Below are 21,537 nucleotides of genomic sequence, written 5' to 3'. Positions count from 1 at the left end.
CATCTTTTTCATGAGGAGCTACTTGTGGACTCAAACCACAGGAAAGCTGCTGACATTGGGCTAGCAGTGTAGCTCTTGATGAAGTACCCACTATTGCATCTATGTAGATGATAAAGCAATGGATTGCTGTCTGTGATAGATGCTGTTGTTTTGCAGACTAGATCCCCTTTATTAGATGTATGTCCATCTCTCACCTCTCATTGTTTTACCCCTAAAGGCTTATACTTCCAAAGGACTGTTTCTGCAGCTAGTAGAGCTATCCTGTCTAGATGCTTCAAGAACTGAAGTACCTGGGATTTTATACCATCCCCTTGGCAAAGAACAACTAATGACTGACTGGGACTATGAAAGCTGAACAGTATTGCCTCAAGGGAGGGCACACTCTCTAGTAAAATTTTCACTTGAGCGGACCCTTGGAGTCCATTCTGAGTTTGTGATTTCATCTGAAATTGCATCCTTGCTAGACTTCTAATTTTACTTTCTACTGCTTCCCCACTTCCTTGTAGGCCTCTCTTGGGAGCCTCTCTTTATTAAATCATTCTCTCATTCCTTCTTGTTTTACAGCCTACCTCTTGGGAACTCCACTTAAGACATTGAATGTTTATAGAGCAGTTGACATAAGGGACAGGGAATCATATCAAACTGTTCCCCTCAGGGTGTCAAGAGTATCAAGTTCTGCTTTTTCAGATGGATTCTCTTGACAGTTTGGCTCTATATTATTGACAGTTAAATCCACCGTAGGTTACTGAACTAAATTTGATATATGTTTCAGTTGTTGGTTTAGGAGTAGCTTGACAATATTAATAAATAATAATGACTGAATTAATTTCAAATAGCTTGACTGGTTTGTGGGACTGGTTGATAGGAAAGGCTATGCATCTAATAGTCACTTTGATTGTAAATCTGGTATTCTGTTACTGTGTTATTCTATTATAGATCTATTTGAAGTAAAGGAGGAAGGTGTTTTCCATGACTTATTATTCATTTTTATCTGGGTCATAGAAATCTTTTGCTATTGGGTGCTAACATAAACATGGGTGGTTCAAACCCTCTGCTCCAGTGGTTTTGTGAAAGAAATGCTTGGTTAACTGCTACTATAGGGATTCACTCACTTACTTCATTGAGTCAGAACCAACTCATAGCTGACCCTCTAGGGAGTTTTCATAGGCTATAAATCAAATAGGAGGAGATTGCCTATTGTTTGCTCACAGAGGTTGCCCTGTGGACCTAAACAGCATGCCTATGGGTTTTAAAAAACCTTTTTTTAATTATTATCTGCTAGTTTATTTACAAAACTAGAATACATTGTTTTCAAGAACAAATTCTTTGTATTTTCCTCATTCCCCCACCCATCAAATTGTACAACCCCATGATTAATACCTCCCTCCCCCACACATCCTCATCCCACTGCTTCAAACCTTTCCCACCCCTCCTGGATCCTTATACTCATTCTACAATAATAATGTTATACAATATTTATCCTTGTGGGACTGAGTTAGTTCACTCAACATAATGCTCTCCAGTCCTTCCCAAGTTAGGTAATAATTTACAAAGTTATTGCTCCTGCGTGCTGCATATAGTATTCCATTATGTGAATGTACCATAATTTCTCAATCCATTCATTTGTGGTTGGACATTTGGGCTGTTTCCATGTTCTTGCAGTGGTGAATAGTGTTGCTATGAACATTGGTGTACAAATCTTAGTTTGTGCCTCAGTTCTCATTTTCTTGTGGTATATTCCAAGTAGTGGAATAGCTGTGTCATATGGAATTTATATGTTCAGCTTTTTCAGCAAGCACCAGATTGCTTTCCAGAATGTTTGCACCATTTTACAATCCCACCAACAATGTATAAAAGTTCTTTTCTCACCACATCCTCTCCACCATTTATTACTTGCTGCCCTGTTAAACTTTGCCACTGTTACTGAAGTGAAATGGTACCTCATTGTGGTTTCAATTTGCATCTCTCTTATTGCCTGCCATTGATTCTGAGTATTTTTTCATGTGTCTGTTTGCCATTCAAATATCTTCCTCTGTGAAAATTCTTTCCATATTTGACAAGGAAATCAAAGGTATCAAACAGTGAAATGATAACTTCTTCAACAAATGGTGCTGGAACAACTGGACTTCCACGTGCAGAAAACTGAAACAGGATTCACATCTCTCACCACACTAAAAAATCAACTCAAGGTGTATCAGAGACCTGGGAGTAAAGCCCAAAACCATAATGTTCATAAGAGACAAAACTGGGATCAAACGTAGAAGCACTAATCTCAGATATAAAGAGACTGCCAAATACAACCACAAATGCACAATCTAAGGAGGATGAAATTGATCTTTGGGACCTTCTAAAGATTAAATCCATGTATGCATCAAAAACTTTTCCCAACAGGATAAAAAGAAAACCTACATACTGGGAGTAAACGTTTGGTAATATCATCTCAGACAAGAATCTTACAACAACAGTTTAAAGAATATGCCTGGGCTTCCATAGAAAATAGACTGATAACCCAATTATAAGATGGGCAAAAAACATGGAAAGAATTTTCAACAAAACATCGTATCTACTAGGCCACCACAACTTCTTTCATAGAAATTGATATTGTTGTTTTTGTTTACTCCAAAGTCAAATATGCTCCATAGCTGACCCTTTACTGGGTTTTTGGAGGCATTAATTACACAGAAGACTGCTTATTTTTGTCCCATTGAGCAGCTGATGGATTCTAACTTCATGCCTTTGGGTTGACAGCATAGCTCTTTACCCATTAGGTCACCAGAGCTCTTTGAATTAGAACCATTAAAACACTATGAAGCAGTTTTACTTTCTGACACCCTAAAGAACCATTTTGTTTTTATCTTTCTCTTTTGAACATGGATAATAATTGTGTGATCAAATGGTATTATGATTGCAGGTTTTCCAAATCTTCTATGGACTATAAATATCCATAAATATGTTGAATAAATATGTTTAACAATAAATATGTTGAACACAATATTATTTTATAGTAACTTCATGAAAAAGGAGAGAGAGGTAAAAGAAAACCCAACACACTCCCTTATTTATTTATAAGGATCGAGAGCAATGTATTTTAGAACTGCAAAGCACTTTAGAAACCATCTGCTGGCCAACACCTTTATTTTATAAATGAGAAAACTGGGGACCCAAACAAGTTAAGTAATTTGTTCACTATCACCCAGCTTTTTTAGACACAGAGTAGAACCACAATCCAACTCCCAGGCCACTGTGCTCTCAACTATTCCACAAAATACGTATTTCTTATTCACACAATTGATATGAGGATTAGGGACCACATCTGTGAAAAATAGATTTAGCCTTTGGAAAGAAAGATGCTGGATAGCTTTATGAAAGCTTTATGAAAACTAATCTCATTTTAACCTTTTCTGTACAATTGTTAGTTTTGCTCAGCTTTATGTTACTTGCCTTAGGATCGTTTTGGCTAAGGACTAGATAATATACAATGCCTGATTTAAAAATCAATATTAAGTATCCAGATTGTGTTAGCAAAAAGAATTACTTCAGCTGGGTTTAAAGCCGAGAGCAGTCGCAGACAGTCTTCCAGAATGAAGATCATTTATGTACATAAAAGAATTCTCTATCCCTCGTTTGCATACTGGGAATAAAGACAGTTGTTTCCACAGGAAAAAAAAAGGAAGCCTCAATTATATTTTTGCTCAGCTTGGTAATAACTTTCAAAGCTTGTTGCAATGTGTCTTTAACAAACCATGAATTTTCCCTCCTGCGGAGCTACCATATCATGCCTACTTTCAGCCTAGTCAGGGACCCATTATACTAATCCAGCATACCTTCATATCTCTAGCAGACACATGTAAGTGATCACTTTGAATATTTATTTTGATGCAAGGTGTGTAAATGTTCTATGTCATCTTTTAAAGTGAAGAAATTGTAACTTGTTCAACTCAGTTACTTCAATTGTTTAAATTTGGTTCTTTAATGTACAGAGTGCTTTGAGAAATGAACAAAAATATAGTTTAATTTTTCTTGCACTTGAAATACTATGTATGGATTAATATATACAGGAGGATGAAACTAAAGCTTGAGTACCCAAAAGCTAAAGTAACTTTTATGCCTGTTTTTTTTTAATCAGGTGCGATTATATGCAAGACCCGATGCCATCAGACGAGGATCTGGGGATTACGCTCTCCATATAACAAAGAGATTAATAGAATTTTATGAAGACTATTTTAAAGTGCCCTACTCTTTGCCAAAACTCGGTAAGAATTTTCTTGGTTATTTCACTGGCAGGACTGCTTGGAGTTGAGGTTTCTTGGTCAAATTGTGTGGCAAATACAGTGATGCCAAGGGTTCTACTTTTAGAGGCTAGGAGTGTGAAATAATAACAACAACAATGAGTGTGAAATAGAATTTCCACTAAAGATATAAAATAAAGTTTAGTATGTCTGAAGTTTTACCCCAGATGAGCTTAGGAATTAAAGGTGAAGTTACAGACATGAATTTAAGATTCTAAAAATAATCAAAATCATCATAGTTGTTGAAAGCATTTTATGAATATGGTTCTTGACAGAATCTTATTAAATAATTCCAGCTACTTTGTGGGATGGATAGCTCTCTAGCATTTTTTTTAATATAAGAGAAGTGAGTCTCACAGAGCTACTGATTCATCCAGACAGCTAGTAAGTAAAAGAGCTGAGATTTCAAGCTAGGTCTTGTGATTCCCCAGTTTTCAATATATGACAGTGAGAAGGTAAGAAGGTACTTGTTGATTTAGTTTTTCTTCCCCAAGTTTCAGATGTGGAACATGGTATACGAGTTATCTCTTAGGTTATTTTTATTCAGTCACATTTTGAATATAATGTTATAGTAAATAGACTAAAACAGAAAGAAGGGGGAAACTGTGATGTCAATGGAGATTATATTCATGATGAATGTTCTGACATTTCTTCTTTAACAAAGAATTTTTCCTCAATGATTATAGGTTGACTACATGAATGAATTAATTTTGTTCTCCTGGAAAAGATGGCTTGATAAAGTAACTGAGGCAGTGGGGGCAGGTGTATCGGAGTCAGTGAGACGGGTTCAGGACAGGGCAGGCTTCAGATGTACATAGGGCCATAATGGGTCATGGGCAACTTGACCGCACATAACAGCAGCAACAACAATTGGAATGAGGAAACTCTGGTGGTTTAACAGGAAGGAGTTTCACTGTCAATGTAAAGTCAGATCATCCAATCCAGCTGCTCTGTGGGAGAAAGATGGGGAATCTCCATTTTAATTATCTCTGAAAACCCAGTAGAGGGTCAGCTATGGTCAGAATGGTCTCAAGCCCACAGAGCATAACATCAACAACAATTGGAATGAGACTGCCTTTTCAATATTTTCTAGAAAGGTAGAAAAGAAATAGAATTATAAATGTTGTTGTTGTTAAGTGCCGTCGAGTCGCAGGCGACTCATAGTGACCCTATGAAGGAGAGTCCTTGACGCTTGAGTCGCAGGTGAGTCATAGTGACCCTATGAAGGAGAGTCCTTGACGCTTGGGTGCCTTTCATCCTCTCTCCAGGTTCATAGGGTTTCCAGAGGCAAGCTATTATAGAAGTGGGTGGACTGCTCCTTCCAAGAATTATAAATACTGACATGATACTTTCCTTCAGAGAAAATCTGTTTTGGAATAATACATCACAATAGGCCTTTGTTTCCCTTCCTCACCCCTAATCCTGTTTTTTTCATTCCCCAGAGCATTTTTGACCAGGATCCATGTAACAAGTATTTCTCCTTGTCAAGAATAAAGTGTTTTCTTGATCAAAGTGTTAGTGCTTGAACCACAGGTTCTCCTCCCTGGAGAACTGGGCCTATTTCATTAAAGTACTTGCCTGCTGTGTAGCTTTACTGGTCTGACAATGTGTAATTCAGAAAGTTGATAGAATAGTTGATGTTATTATCAGTAGATGTGGCATATGATTTTAATGAGCAGTAATATAAAATTCTGAGGTTGGTTTGAAATATATGATTTTGGAATCCACAGACAACATTTTATTTTAAATTGATCCTATATTTTGTTTTCTTGTTTTTTGTCGTTTGCTTTGTCCTCTGTATCAAGTACTGCATTAAAAGCTGCTACACTGAAATCTCCCTCATAGGTACCCAAGGCAGAAAGGCAGACCTGATCTCATTTGCATGGGAGGTGACACTGTTTTCTAGTCTATGTTAAAATAAACTGGAACTTCCCAGCTTGACCCTAATGTAAAATTCACTAGTGCTTATGGTGCAACCTCAGCAAGAGAAATAAAATGTGGATCTTTTTCTTTGTCTCCTTCAGACCAGTAATTAGCCGAGGAACTCAATTTACAACTTCAGGGGGTTCCCTGTAACTGTCAGTGTGTGGCAAGAAACATTTCTCCTCTTCTGTTTCATTCACAATTGAAGCATGTAGACTTACTTTCCTCGTAGAAAAGAGCTTTGTTCACTGTGAAAAGCCACCTTATGGTGTATGAAATGGAATGATTTGACTTACTCTAGCCTACACCTTTTCATGAATCTTGAGAGTTACCATAGTTTGTGCTTTGTAAGGTTTCTCTAACATCTAGATGTTTTATGAATCTATCTGTAAGGCAGGGTTTTGATTTATTTTCCCCTTATCAGGTCACTCTGAGTCATAGTCCACTTGACACCACCTAACAACAACAAAACTCAGATATTAGAGCTATATGTTAGTGAATTTACAAATAAACTTTCTACATAAAATACTACCTATAAATCCTTAACAGCAAATGTATTTTTCACAAAGACTTAAGTTTTGTTGTACATTGTCAATTATATTTTTGAAAATGGAATTTTGTGAGAACTTCATTTTATTAACAATCCACGTAGATGGATTCGGAATATTAGCTGTGGCTGCCTTGACCCTTCATATCCACCTAGGATGGACTCCAAGTTCTATTCTGCCATTCCTTCTCTCTTTCCCTTCCTTCTCTCCTTGCCTCCCTTTTGTTCTTTCCTTCCTGCTGCCAAGTTTTCCCTCCCACAGGTGATTTTTGAGGCTATACTGTACATGCTTCTTTGTGATAAAGGGGTTATTGTTATGTCCTGTCGAGTCATCTTAGACTCATAGTGACCCAATGAACAATAGCTCTGAACCCTGCTCTATCTTGAGTCAACCCCATTGTCTCTGACACACCTCCCCCCATTGCCAAAGTCACTGTGTCAATCCAACTCATTCAGGGTCCTCCTCATTTGTAGTGATCTTCCACCCTTCCAAGTATGACATCCTCCAAGGATGATGGCCTTCTCCAAGGACTGACCCCTCCTGAAAACATGTCCAAAGCATATGAGACAGAGCTTCAAAATCCTTGTCTCCAATGAGCAACCTGGTTTCACCCTCTCCTGGGCGAAGGACTCGTTTGTTCTCTTGGCAGCCCAAGCATGTTCAATACTCTTTTCCAGTACCACAACACAAAAACATTGATTCTTCTTGGATCCAGGTACACCTTAGTCTCCAGACTGATATTGTTGCTTCTTAGCACTCTGGAGAGGCCTTTCCCAAAGCAACTCATCTTTTTAATGCCAGAAGTGTTGATTGTGGGTCTCAGCAAGATGTAATTGTTAACGATCTCAATCTTTTCTCCATCTGTAATGATGGTGCAAATTGGCCAGGTGGTGAGAATCATCTTTGTTTTCTGGATGTTGAATGGCAGCCCATATTGAAGACTGCAGTCCTTGACCTTCCACAACAAATGTGTCAAGTCTCCTTCATTTTGGTGAGCAAGGTTGTGTCATCCACATAATGCAGGTTGCTGATGAGGCTTCCCTCAATTCTGATACTACTGCCTTCTTCATGGAGTCCACCCTTCCAACTATTCCTTTCCATGTATAGATTGAAAATACACAGAAAAAGGAGTCCATCTCTGATGCACACCTTTCTTGATTTTGAACCATTCCGTGTTTCCTTGCTCTGTTCAGATGACTGCTTCCTAGTGTAGACATAGGTTTTTTATTGAGAACAATCAGGTGTTCTGAGATTCCCATTCTCCTCAATCTTAGCCACAGTTTGTTGTGATCCACAGTCAAATGGCCTTGCATAGTCAATAAAACATAAATAGACATTCCTCTGGTACTGTCGTTTTTCAGCCAAGACCCATCTGACATTGCAATGATGTCCGTAGTGGCACAGCCCCTCCTAAATCCAGCTTTTATTACTAGCAGTTCTCTGTCAGTGTACTGTTACAGTTGTTTTTGGATAATCTTTAGCGAGAAAATCTTCATGTAATCTTGAGTGTGATTTTTTTTTGCTTTTTTTATGATTTCCGCACTGTATTGGATCACCTGCTTTGAGGAACAGAAATAAATATGAATGTCATCCAGTCAGTTAGCTGTCCACCATATTTCTTGGCACAATATAGTGAGCATATCCAAGGCTGCTTATTGTTGAAATATGTCAATATTTCTGTTTGTTGAAATATTTCAATTGGTATTCCATCAGTTCTTGAGACCTTATTTTTTTTCTTCCCACTTCCTTCAGAGCAGCTTATGTTTTCTCCTTCATCACCATTGCTTCTGATCATAACATTATTTTATGAAATTCTTGTGAATTCACTAACCCTTTTTGGTATAGTGCTTTTGTGTACCACTTCCACCTTCTTTTGATGCTTCCTGGAAGTTTCAGTGTTCTACTCATAGCATCTTTAAGTATTGCAATTGAAGACTTGCATTTGTTCTTCAGTTTTTTTACCTCAAAAAATGCTGAGCAAGTTCATCCTTTTTGGTTTTCTAACTCCAGCTCTTTATACATTTCATTATAATACTTTGTTTTGTCTACCAAGCTGCCATCTTCTGTTCAGTTCCTTAACTTCCTGATTTCTTCCTTTTGCTTTGGCTTTCTGATGCTCCAGTGAAATAATCAGGGATCTTTAGACATCCATCTTGATGATAAGAACAGGACTCCCCCAAACCAAACCCACTGTTATTGAGTTGATTCTGACTCATAGTGACCCTTCAGGAATGTAAATCTTAATGAGATCAGACTATATTTTATTCCATGGGTTGGCATGTGGACTAAACTATCAATTTTTTTATTATTAACCCAACATATAACCCACCACTCCATCAGGACACCTTGATAGGGATATAATAATGAATAAAAGGGCAAAATTTACTTTTATTGTAAAACATTCTATTAAGTGAGATTTTAAAACAATAAGAAAAATATATAAAATCACATATAGAAAAATGTGACAAAAAATCAAGCTAGAAAGGATAGCTGTGCATTGTATCTGGTGCTTAAAATAGGTCTTAGGTTTTTAGTATTTTTATTTTTATTTTATTTTTTCTGTGTGTGTGCACTGTCAAATCGGATCTGACTGGTACAGGAGGAGATTGCCCCTCCTTCTCCAGCAGAGCATCTGGAGGATGTGAACCATGCACCTTCAAGATTGCCACACAGCTTCTTGCCACCAGGCCCCCAGAGCTCCCTTCTTCTTAATTATTTTTATTTATTTTTTATGCGACTTGGCAGCACATAACAACAACAACAACAACAATGTTTTTAAATGTATTATCAGAGAAGAATTCATTGGAGAGGAGACTTTTGTCCAAAGGGTGTAGGGAATGGAGGAATAAACCCAATAGCTGTCATGGAAAAAGGGCTGGAGGTTGAAGGAACAAGGTTTACCAACTTTGAGGTTGTACATTTGTATTATAATTGGAGTATTTAAAGAAAAGCAACATAAAAAGTGTGACTGGAAAAGAGTAGAGGAAGGGTTGATAAGTGAGATGAGGGCATCTAGGTTGTATTGGGCTAGCAGACTTAAGATTAAAAAAAAAATTAATCTTTCCCTGAGTGAAAAGGAATTGATTGGTCAGTTTTGAGCAGTGGCATTGCATGATGAAAGGATTATTCTTGTGGCTGTCCCGAAAATATAACCAAGGATAGCAGTTTAATACACGGGCAGATTTGTCTTCCGGAAAACCTTTGACAATGCCTGGAGACATGTTAAGTTGTCACACATGGGAGTAGAAATGCTACTGGCATTTAGTGGGCCAGGGTAAGAGATGCTGCTAAACATTCTACATTGCACAGGCCAGTACACTCTTCCTGAAAAGTTGTAAGGTGCCAGTGAGTCAACTGTGAGTCATCCTGCTCTGATCGTGTGAACAACATATGAAAGCCTTGCCAGCCCTGTGCCATGCTCATGATCATAGTTGAACTTCTTCTAAGATAGTTGTTCTTTTTGCAATCCATGGGCTATTCTGTATTCTTCAGAGGCTGTAGAATTTACTGATGAACAACATGTGGAATGTGAGAGAAAGAGAATAGCAAAGGATGACTCTAAGGTTTTTTGTCTTCTAAGGATAGTGTTTTCATTTACTGAGATAATAAACCATCAAAGAAGGTGATAATTTAGCAACTCATATGTATTAAACATTTAACACTTTTATGTCTATTAGACATTTGTGTAGACAGTTTAATTAACAAATACAAAATTTGGGTGAGTTTTCAGACTGAAAATACGCATTTGCCAGCATATAATGAAATATAAAGCTTAAGGCTAGATGGCTCAGACTGGTAGTGAGAAGAGCTAGAAGAGAGAACACAGAATAAGACTGATCCACTATTTAGAGATTTCAGCTAACAAAAACTATATTAGGAACCAGAAAAGTGAGAATCAACTGCCTGGGGCACCGATGATACTCGGAGCAGATGGGGTATAGTGAAGAAAGCAGCCATGGTGCTATAACATGCTAGGCCCGCTGAACGTTTGTGGGTTTGAATCCTCCCGCTTCTTTGAGGGAGACTGAATAGAAGGTCATCATAAATCAGAATTAACTGGATGACAGTGGCTACTGAGTTTAACAAAGAAAGTATTTTAAACGTGAAGAGTTGTCCAATTGTGAGAAGTTAGATGAGGATTGAGAATTGACCATTAAGTAAATGTCAAGGTCACTAGAAACCTTGGTGAAACGGTTTTTGTAGAGTGTTGGAGGCAAAGGCTGGATTGATATGTCCAAGAGAGAATAGGTGAGCTCAGTGACTGGCAGCAGTGAGTATAAACAAAGGATCAGCCTTTCTGTAAATTTCCAGTGGGTGAATTCTGGTCTCACCACTAGGAAAGGTGGGAGAAGCTTGTGTTCTAATAATGCTCATCACAGCAGAATACACAGAGCTCCTGTTCATCTGTGGATAAGCACTGCTTCTACTGTACCAATAGAACTCTTTGTGGGTCCGTTTCTGCCCCAAGACATGTCAAGTAGCCTGTGAAATTTGCCCCTTTTCTTTAGAAAACCAAAATTTAAAGCAAATGAATTATAAATGCTCCTCTAGTTGACCTGATTTTACTGAAGCTTTGGAGCAGATTGTGCATGTAGGGGTTTATATTACAGAATGACCTTAACATTTAACATTAATATTAATAAAATGTAAAAATTTAAATCCTTTTTTAAAAAAGTCATTTTGATATTCTGTCATGAAGTCTTCATTGCCTTCTCTCTTCTTTTTTCTTCTCTCCCAAAGTGCTTTATCACTGAGTAGGGATTACTGTAACTTTTTCTACTGTGCCCTCATCTCATGCTAACTCATCTCAAGAGATTGACTTCTCATTCCAAATGTTTTTTTTTAGGATAACTCACTAAAGAATTCTAATGCTTGATGTTAGGGTAAAAATTTACTCCACTTGTTATCCAAAGATATAACTTCAGCGTTGACAAGTCAAAAGAGGTAAAATAGTACTCACTCTGAGAGAATTTAATTTTAAATCTCTAAATTAGATAATTAGGAGCCCTCATGACCTAGTGGCCAGAAGCTGTGCTGCAATCCCGAAGGCACATGGTTTGAAGCCCCAGCTGCTCTGTGGGAGGATGGGCAATCCCCTCCCGTGTGATTAAATGCCTCTGAAAACCCGCCAGAGGATCAGCTATGGGTGACTCTATGGTATGCATCCATAACAAATTAGATAATTATAGATTGTTAAAAAATTATTTATATGACATTTCTTTTCAGTGTGTGGCTTTCTATTTTCTATTTCTTACTGTTAAGATATAATTGGTATACCATCTTCTTGATACAATACAGCAAGCCACTCTATTTCTATGGGTTCTATTTTTCATAAGAACTCTCAGAGGCATGACATATTTCTTTAAATAAATATTGTAGAAATAAATTATTCTCTTTCACCTTAAGGAAATCTGGTGGTATGTATTCTGTGTTGGGCTGGAAAGGAAAAGTTTGGATTCCACTGCCTATTCTGAGGTAGAAATATGAACAGTCTCAGGTCAGATTGTTGTTAGGTGACATCAAACTCTCTATGACTTGTAGCAAAACTGTGATCTACAGATCTGAATTTGGCACTGTACTGTGTCTTCCTTATGTTCTCTGTCCTCAATTCCATTATAGTAGTACTTGTGCCAGGAATACTAAAATACAACTGTGAGTCTTACCTACCTTAATTTAAAAACCATCTCAAGAATAGATGTGATACATTGAATATTAATGACCAAAGCCAAATGAGTTGTGGGACAGCAAGGATATCATCCCTGAGGAAAGCAAACATTCATTACTAAGAGAAAAAGAGAAGAAAAAGACCAATATGGATGTCAGGAGAGACTCTGAAGATTGCAACAAGACGTAGACTTGTGGATTTATTTTAATTTTCTTCAGCTTCAGTAATTGATGATCTGTTCCACAGTACATGCCTGGCCTTGTTTTGATGGCTGACATTGACAGTGATTCTTTCACAGTCAATAGTCCATCAGTCCACAGTCTGTAGTCCATCAGTCCACAGTCTGTAGTCCATCAGGGGTGGTTAATGTATATAGTCACATTTTATGTTGTCTTAAAAAGTTTATGGCAATGAGTAAGTAAGTGATTGTCATTGGTCTCAGTGACAACTGATGTCTTTTTCTTTATTCAGCATCAAGAAAACAAAAATCCTCAGAACAGTAGGCAACATCATGATAGATGAAGAAAAGAATAAAGTTGTCAATGATTTCATTTCAGTTGGACTCACAAGCAAACACTTATGCTGCCAAGAGATCAAAAGACATGTTGCATTGGATAAATCTGCTATTAAGGTCCTCCCTAAAGTGCTGAAGAGCAACAATGTCAGTTTAAAGACGACTGAAGTATGCCACATCCAAGCTTTTGTCTTTTCAGTTGCCTCAAATGCACCTAACATTTGGACAATGAATCAGGCTGACAAAAGAAGAATCAATACCTGTGAATTGTGCGATTAGAGAAGAGTACTGACTATCTCATGGACTTCCAAAGAGCAAATGGGTGTATCTAGAAGGAAGTGCACCCAAGATGCTCTTTCGAAGCATGAAAATTGAAGCATTGTCTTACTTATTTTTAACATGTTGTCAGAAGGGAGCAGTCCTTGGAAATAGACATCATGCTAAAGGTCAGCAAAATAGAGAAAGACTGTCAACAAAATGGACTGACGTGTTAATGGTGACAAAGGAGTCCACCACATGAGCAATTGTGAGGATTGTGCAGTATAGGGTGACATTTGGATCTGTATTCCATAGGATAGCTATGAGTCATATTTGACTTGATGGCACCTAACAAGTACAACACCTGTGTTGTATGTCTTTGTCACTTCTAAGGGCTGAGAAATCTGTAGCCTTTTAATCTTTTTGAAGCTTTTTGTGGTTGTTGTCTTGTTGTTATGTGCCTTCGAGTCGCTTGCGATCCATAGTGACCCTATGTACAACAGCCCTAAACTCTGCTGTCCTGTGCCAATCGCACCGTCTCCGATATACCCATCCCGATTACCCCAGTCACTGAATCAAGCCACCTCATAGAGGATCTTCCCCTCCTGTGCAGTCCCTCCACCTTCCAAGCATAACATCCCTCTCCAAGGACTGGTCCCTCCTTGCAATATGTCCAAAGTATGTCAGAGGAAGCCTCAGAATCCTTGCCTCAAAGAAGCAGCCTGGTTTAACTCTCTCCAAGATGAACCTGTTTTCTTAGCAGTCCATGGTACATTCAATACTCTTCTCCAGCACCACGGCTCATAGGCATCAATTCTCCTTCTATCCTCCCTAGTCATTGTCCAGCTCTCTGATGCATAACATGTGATTGCAAAGACCATGGCCTGTATCAAGTGTACCTTAATCTCCAGAGTAACACCATTGCTCTTCAGTATCCTGGAGAGGTCCCTAACAGCAGACTTTCCAATCACAATGTGTCTTTTAATTTCCTGGCTGCTGGTACCAAGATTGTTGACTGTGGAGCCAAGCAAACTATAGCTGTTAACAATCTCAGTCTCTTCATCCATCCTAATGCTGCCAGTTGGCCCAGTGGTGAGAATCTTTGTCTTCTTGACATTGAACCTCAATCCATAATGGAGGCTGCAGTCCTTAATCCTCTGCAGCAAGCACTTTAGGTTGTTCCTGATATTTTCATATTTTCCAAAAGGAAATTTAGCTATTAGTTACTTAGTAATTTCCTGATTATATGGTAACGATGAGTGAATTTTGAATTCAAACTGGGATAATCAGGCTACAGGAATAATGTTGTTATGTATTATCAAGTCACCTGCGATTCCTAGAGATCCTGTGTACAATAGCTCTGAAACCTGCCTTGTCCTCACTCCAACATACCTATTGTCATTGCAGCAGTTACCAATCTGTCTTATCCAGGGGCTTCCTCTCATCCCTCCATCCTTTGTAAAATGGTGTTCTCCAAAGACAGGTCCCCACTTGGCCATGTGTCCAAGGTCTCTGAGATAGAGCTTTAAAACCCTAGCATCCAAGGAGAAATTTGGTTTCGCCTTCTCCAAGACAGACATATTTGATTTCTTGGTAGTCTGTGGTATGTTCAAGACTCTTCTGCAGAACTGCAACTCAAAGGCATTAATTCATCTTCTGTTCACCTTAGTCATTATCTAGGTCTCTGATGCATGGCAGATAATTGCAAAGACCATGGTCTGGATTAGGCACACCTTAGCATCTAGACTAATATTATTGCTTCTCAGTACTCTGGAGAGGTTTCTGACAGCACATTTTCCCAATGCACTTTGTCTTTTGATTTCTTCACTGCTGGTACCAAGAGTGTTGATGTGGAGCCAAGCATGATCTCTTCTCCATCTATCATGGTGCTGTCAATTGGCCCAGTGGTGAGAATCTTTGTTTTCTTGATGTTCAGCTTCAATCGATATTGAAGACTCAAATTCTTGACCTTCTGCAGCAAGCGCTTCAGGTACTCTTCAGTTTAAGCAAGCAAAGTTGTGCCATCTGCTAACATAGGTTGCTGATGAGTCTTCCTCCAGTCCTCATGCCACATTTCTCCTCATAAAGACAGCCTCCCAAGCTATCTGTTCTGAATATAGATTGAAAAGGTATGTAGACAGGATGCATCCCTGATGCACTCCTTTCCTGATTTTGAACCTTACAGTGTTTCCTTGCTCTGTTCTGAGGACTGCTTCCTGGTCCAAGTACAAGTTCCACATAAGCACCATCAAGTGTTCTGGGATTCAAATTTTCCTCAAGGTTAGCCACAATTTGTTGTGATCCACCCTGTCAAATTCCTTTGCATAGTTAATCAAATACAATATCTGTTTTGGGTTTTTTGGTGTTTTTTGTTTTGTTTTGTTTTGCTACCATACTGGTAGCTAACTTTTGGAAGTAGGAGTGGTATCCAGTTCCTACATAGCATGCCTCAGGAAACTCTATGAACTTTGATAAATGTTGTTGAGGGGCTTCAGGCCTTTTATTCATAGGATTTCTATGAATCATGTTTGACTCAAAGGCAATCAACAACAACATCATACTCGTGCTTAATGTAAAACATGTTCTTTTTAGAAAGTGTGAAACTTAAAAAATGTAGAAAACCCTTCACAAATAGTGTAACATAATTTGGCTATTCAGAAGATTTATTTGATCATTTAAAATATGATTTCATAATGAATTCTCTGTAAATAATTTGGTGACAGATAAAATGATTCTGAATCATATTGCAATATTGTTATTCTCTCAATTAGGATTTAATTATAGTAGATAATATCACATACTTTGGGCGCATGGCTGGGAGAGACTCATCCTTGGAAAAGCACATAATGTTTGGAAAGGTGAAGGGACAGCGCAGGATAGGAAGACACTGGATGAGATGGATTGATACAGTATCTGGGGCAGTGGACGTTGATGTGTCAGAATTAGTGAGACTGGCTCAGGGCAGAGAATAGTTTAGAGCTGCTGTATATAGGGTTGCTATACATCGCAGGCCACTCAATGGCACATAACAGTAACAGCATATTATTTTGGTTGGTTTTTTTATTTAAGCCTCTTGTTTAGAGTCAACAAGACCTCAGAGAGGGCCTTTATATTTAAAGTTGGTTGTTATTTTATTTTGGAGAAACATTCTTCTAGGTGGTACAGCACTCTTCTGTCAATATGCTGTAGTGAGGTAAGTAACCTGGGGTTGCTGTGATGCTGAACTTTGTGCCACTGCGGTGTCAAATGTCATAATGGTTACCCATGGTGGACAGTGTTTGGTAGAACTCCCAATTAAGACAGGTTTGCAAGCAGAAGTGCATCTATTTCCTAAACAACATACGCCTGGAAACTCTATGAACTTTGATAAATGTAGATAGTTATAAAACAGCTTCAGGTCTTTTGTTCATAGGGTCGCTATGAGTCATGTGTGACTCAATGGCAAACGACAATCAATAACAACAACAGATAGAATCTGGTTTCTTCTTGCTACTATTCTGTAATTTGTCTAGCACTAAATTTTGTAATGTGCTTGCTTGATGATTTTTTTCATGACTTCATGCTTTTATGAAGACTTCATTACCCACCTGACACAGTATTGCCAATTGTAGAGGGAGAATTGGTATTTTATAAGAAGAATTTCTGCCCTGATGGATACTGTGGTTTTGTTCAGGGTACAATGTGTTGATATTTATAGAAATAGATGGATTAGAGAGTTACAAAATGTAGAATATAGGAAGAGTCCAACTTTTTTCAGAATCAAGTGTAGCTGGTTGTTGAATGCCCCTGAACTGTTTATGAGTGGTGGTAACATTATGTACAACAGAATGAGACAATAACTAGACCTGAGCTACTGCCATTGCTTTGTTTGAGACCATTGTTGCATTCACTTTCACAACCCGTATTATGGAGTAATTTTTCAGTTAATCTCTGCTTTACCAAGAATGATGCTCTTCTCTAGGAACACACCACTCCTGATAACATATACAAAGTATATGAGATGACGTCTCATCTTTGGTTTTAATGAGCATTTTCACTACACTTCTCCCAAGACAAATAGGCTCATTCCTCTAGGTCGTATAGCCCTGGTGTACAAGTTTCTGTACAGCAGTAACTTGTGGTTGTCCCAAGACAAATAGGCTCATTCCTCTAGGTCGTATAGCCCTGGTGTACAAGTTTCCGTACAGCAGTAACTTGTGGTTGCTGTGAGTCTGAACACTGTGACACTGATGTGTCAAATGCATTAATGGCTGGTCACCCAATGTGGACAGAGAGTGAGTGGGGTGGAGCTCCCCGATTAAAACAAGCTTGGAAGGAGGAGTGGCATCCACTTCCCGTAATAGCTTGTCTCCGGAAACCCTATGAACCTGGAGAGAGGATGAGAGACACCCAGCCTTGAGCACTCTCCTTCATAGGGTCTCTGTGAATCGCCTGCAACTTGACGGCATTTAACAACAACAACATGGTGTAGTCAACATTCTTTTCCAATATAATAATTAAAAGATAGAAGCTTTCTGTTGTTGTTATCATTGTTTTGTCTGTTTGTTTTCTTTTGGGGTCCACTTTTCCTATGTGTATAATGTGATGAGTATGTCATGGTTATGAGTCAGGAGCACATTAGTCTTCAAAATGACATTTTTGTTCTTTAGCACTTTGAAGATATCCTTTGTGGCAGCTTTACCCAATGCCTTATGTCATCTGAACTTTATTGCTTCAATCCCTTGGGCATTGATTGTGGGGCCCAAATAAAATGGAATTTTAAAAGTTATTATCTTTTCTCCTTCAAGAATGATGCTGATTATTGTTTAAGAATGAGGAATTATTATGCAGTGCTGTAGAATGTGAAATGCGTATAAAAATAAATCTTATTTTCACTTGAGTCCTGAAGAAAAAAGGTAAGTATTTAATGGGAAGTGGAGGTGAAAGTAGAACAGAGGCCATCTTGAGAGTTGTGTAGTGGGAGATTACTATTTTTACTTTTATGAAGCTGTATGGAGTAAATTTTTTTATAATAGGATAAGTATTGAGATAGATATTTTTTGAAACTGAGTAGATAAGAGAAGTTGAATAATATTTAAAACTCAGAACAGATCCATCCATTTCTTGATTGTTATACTGTTTGGATTTGCGAAATGCAGAAACACTTTGGAATAATTTTTCACATAGGATGTCATTGGCAACGTAGAATTTCTCCTCCCCTTTTAAAAGTGGCAGTATTTGTCAGTTTTGATCTGAGATATTAATTTTTTACTAATACCTCTCTGAGTTGTGCTTCTGGAGAAGAGTAGTAAATATTTCTTCGACAACCAAAATAACAAAAAAAATAAAAAAATCTGTCTTTGAGAAGATGCGACCGGAATGCTCCTTGGTAGCAAGTGTGGTAAAATTTTATCTCACCTATTTTGAACATGTTAGGAAGGCCCAATCTTCAAAGAAAGACATCAAGCATGGAAAGTTGGATGGTCAGCGTAGAAGAGGAAGACCCTCAACAAGGTGAATTGACACTGTGACTGTTACAGTTAGATAACATATATCAGAAGTGGTGAGGGTCGCACAAGTTAGCTCAACGTTCAAATCTGCTCTTCTGCTGTTCATAGGGTCACTACCAGTCCCTGTTGATTCAACAGTATACAACAACAGCATCCTCTCTGGAATTCTAGTAGCATAGTCTGTTAGGAGTTGTGCTGTTGTCCCAAAGGCAGCACCTTTCTGATGATTCGAATCCCCTGGCTTGCTCCATAAGAGAAAAATGAGCATCGCTTCCATAGCCTTGGAAACCTGATGGAAGGTCAGCCATGGGTTGATTCTGACTTAACAGCAACAGGAATGGAAGATAACTATTTTAAGCATGCATTTCATGGTTCAATTATTTGAGATTTTTTTTTTCCAAATTAATTTAATATACTTTCCCCTCTACTGTGCCTGTTTCCCCCTTTACATTGCATAGATATTGAGAATCACTTACATTGGTTTGTTGAGGCCCTCAAGCTATCCTGCTTTTTAGAATAAGCATGCTTGGAGTTCTTTAAATGGTCTAGTCTGAAATTAATTCTCTGTAATGTGAATACATCCTCAGAATGCTTTCTTGCAGCTAGAGTTCTTCAAAGTATTTGGACATCCACTGGAGCTGTTTAATCTTTTTGGTTTCTTATTGGAAACCAATTTAAGCATCTCTCTGTGGGTTAACATTATTAGTGCCTTCATAGGGAAGCAGACGAGGCAATACATCCTGTTCTGGTTCACTCTGTACCGTAGGGAAATACATTTGTGCACATGCTATTCTCCTCATACTCCTCTTTTTGTAATCAAATAAATGTAGTTTCTTCCTGTCTTATGAAGATTGTTTTTTTCTCTAAAGCCCTTCATAGTGTGGTTTTCTCATGAACTAAAATGACCACCCCAAAGTAGTCATCATTAGTCCCCATTTCAGTGGGGAGTATAATTTGTGTTTCTAACCACCCCTCGCCCCACTCCCTATTGGATGTTAAAACAATACCAAATCCTATTTAAATAGACACAGTCACTTTGATACTTAACAGTTATTGTAACATAATTTAGGGAGGCATCTTGGCCTTAATTAACTTTAATATAGTCACTTAGCCCTTCTTGATAAGGTTGTCGCTATTACATCCTCTATGTTTCCACAACTACACAGAACCTGTTTATAGTACTCAAGGTTTATGATACCAAACCATGTATTAAAAAATAAGAAAGTAAAGATGAAAGAAATCAATGAAACCAATGTGTTTTATTAAGAATGATACATGAGATTATTACTGCTGTAAACTAGCAAGGCAGAAGTACACTGATAACAGTTTAATACAAGGAAACCCACTGTAGAATTTAGTTAGCAAAGGAGTTCAGCAAATAGTTACTGAATAGTTAGTGGCTATGTTATCCTAGAAAATGATATCAAATTGTCTGTCTCACAATACACCTAAAATCTAGTTGGAAAGAGGGTTTTTACTGTTTCACTTGCCAGTATTTATGTTCAATTTGCTGATCATCTCTTTTTCTATTATTTACTTTCTAGAGTTTTAGACTTTCTCAACTTTGGATTTTTACCTGAGCACCTTTTCACTGATTCAATCTGGGTCTTGTGAAAGATTGCTTCTCATCCTGGAAATAAATGTAATTTTAGAAAGTGCTTAACTTAATCGGGACATATTTCTAAAAAGGCCTCCAAGGCATTGTTTTACATTTTCCAAGAAGGGGATTTGATTTTTAAGTTAGAAGGGAACTGCTTCCACTGTTTTATATTTACTCACTGCTCAACCCTTATGCCATACACTTCTTTTCCCCCTGCTTTTAATGAGCACCTGGCATTGTTCTAGTAATGGAAATCTACTCTGGTGTGCACCTGAGGCCATCTTTCCTTGACTGTTTTGGGACATCACTGCAGCAATTCTCTCTCTCTTCAATCTTCAGTTTTTCTTTTTGTTGTTGTTGCATCTTTGCCTGTCAGCACTACAAATAGGTGCTATTTCATTTAAATTCAACTCTCTCCTTTCTCTCTCTCTCCCCTCCTCCTCCTCCTCCTCTTCCTCCTCCTCATTCTGACTACTGCACAATTTCTTTTTCCTTTTACAGCCAGACTGCTTTAAAATATTATCTATCTACACTGACTCTGATTTCTCTCTTTCACTTGTCTCTTGGATGCCCTCTGCAACAGGCTTTTGCCCTCAACACTCCACTAAAACTGTGCTTTTCAGGTTTAATAATGCCTCCACGTTGCTAAATTTCATGGTCAGTTTTCGGTCTTCATTTTGAACGGTCAGCAGAATCTGACACAGTTGTTCTCTGACTCCTTGAGACACATTTTTCACTTGCTTTCTAGGAAACACATTTTCTTTTTCTCCCTCTCTTTACTGGCTATTCATATCTTTTTCCTTTCTTTTTATTTTTTCAAACCACTTAAACTTGGGGTACCCAGACCTTTGGTTCTGTACGTCTTTTCTTAGCTGCCGTATTTCTCCCTGTTTCTTTAACTACCATCTGCCAATGTTGAAAATTTCCAGATTTCTATATCTAGCCTGGTTAATTCTCCTCAAATTCAAATTTTTACTTTCTACTGACAGTTGGACATGTGTTTAAAATGTGTAAATGCATCTCAAGATTAACATTTTTCACATTTGAGGTGCAGATCTTAAACTACTACATTTTCCCTTCTGCAGTCTTGTCTAGCTCTTTATTTTTTTTTTCTATCTCTTTAAAAAATGTACAACAGAACACATTTAGATAACAGAAATGGCAAAGGAGGTTGAGTTTTCAAGCATGGAAATACAAAGGAAGAGGAACAGTTGTAAGCAGACACTGGTGATTGGGACATGGAACGTAAGA

At 38.0% G+C, this 21,537-nt stretch overlaps 1 protein-coding gene across 1 annotated transcript in view; it reads left to right on the top strand.

Moving 5' to 3' along the window:
* The window catches only part of TRHDE (thyrotropin-releasing hormone degrading enzyme), a 789,161-nt gene that overhangs the window by 266,040 nt on the left and 501,584 nt on the right, over window positions 1-21,537 (top strand). Inside the window, 1 exon segment of the mRNA XM_006882565.1 lies at window positions 4,127-4,253. Within this exon segment, the coding sequence (XP_006882627.1) occupies window positions 4,127-4,253 (127 nt within the window).

Source organism: Elephantulus edwardii, unplaced genomic scaffold (assembly GCF_000299155.1).
Source record: "Elephantulus edwardii isolate Elephantulus edwardi_28Jun2011 unplaced genomic scaffold, EleEdw1.0 scaffold00021, whole genome shotgun sequence".
In the NCBI taxonomy this organism is placed as follows: Eukaryota; Metazoa; Chordata; class Mammalia; order Macroscelidea; family Macroscelididae; genus Elephantulus; species Elephantulus edwardii.
This window is presented reverse-complemented; position numbering and strand designations above follow the sequence as displayed.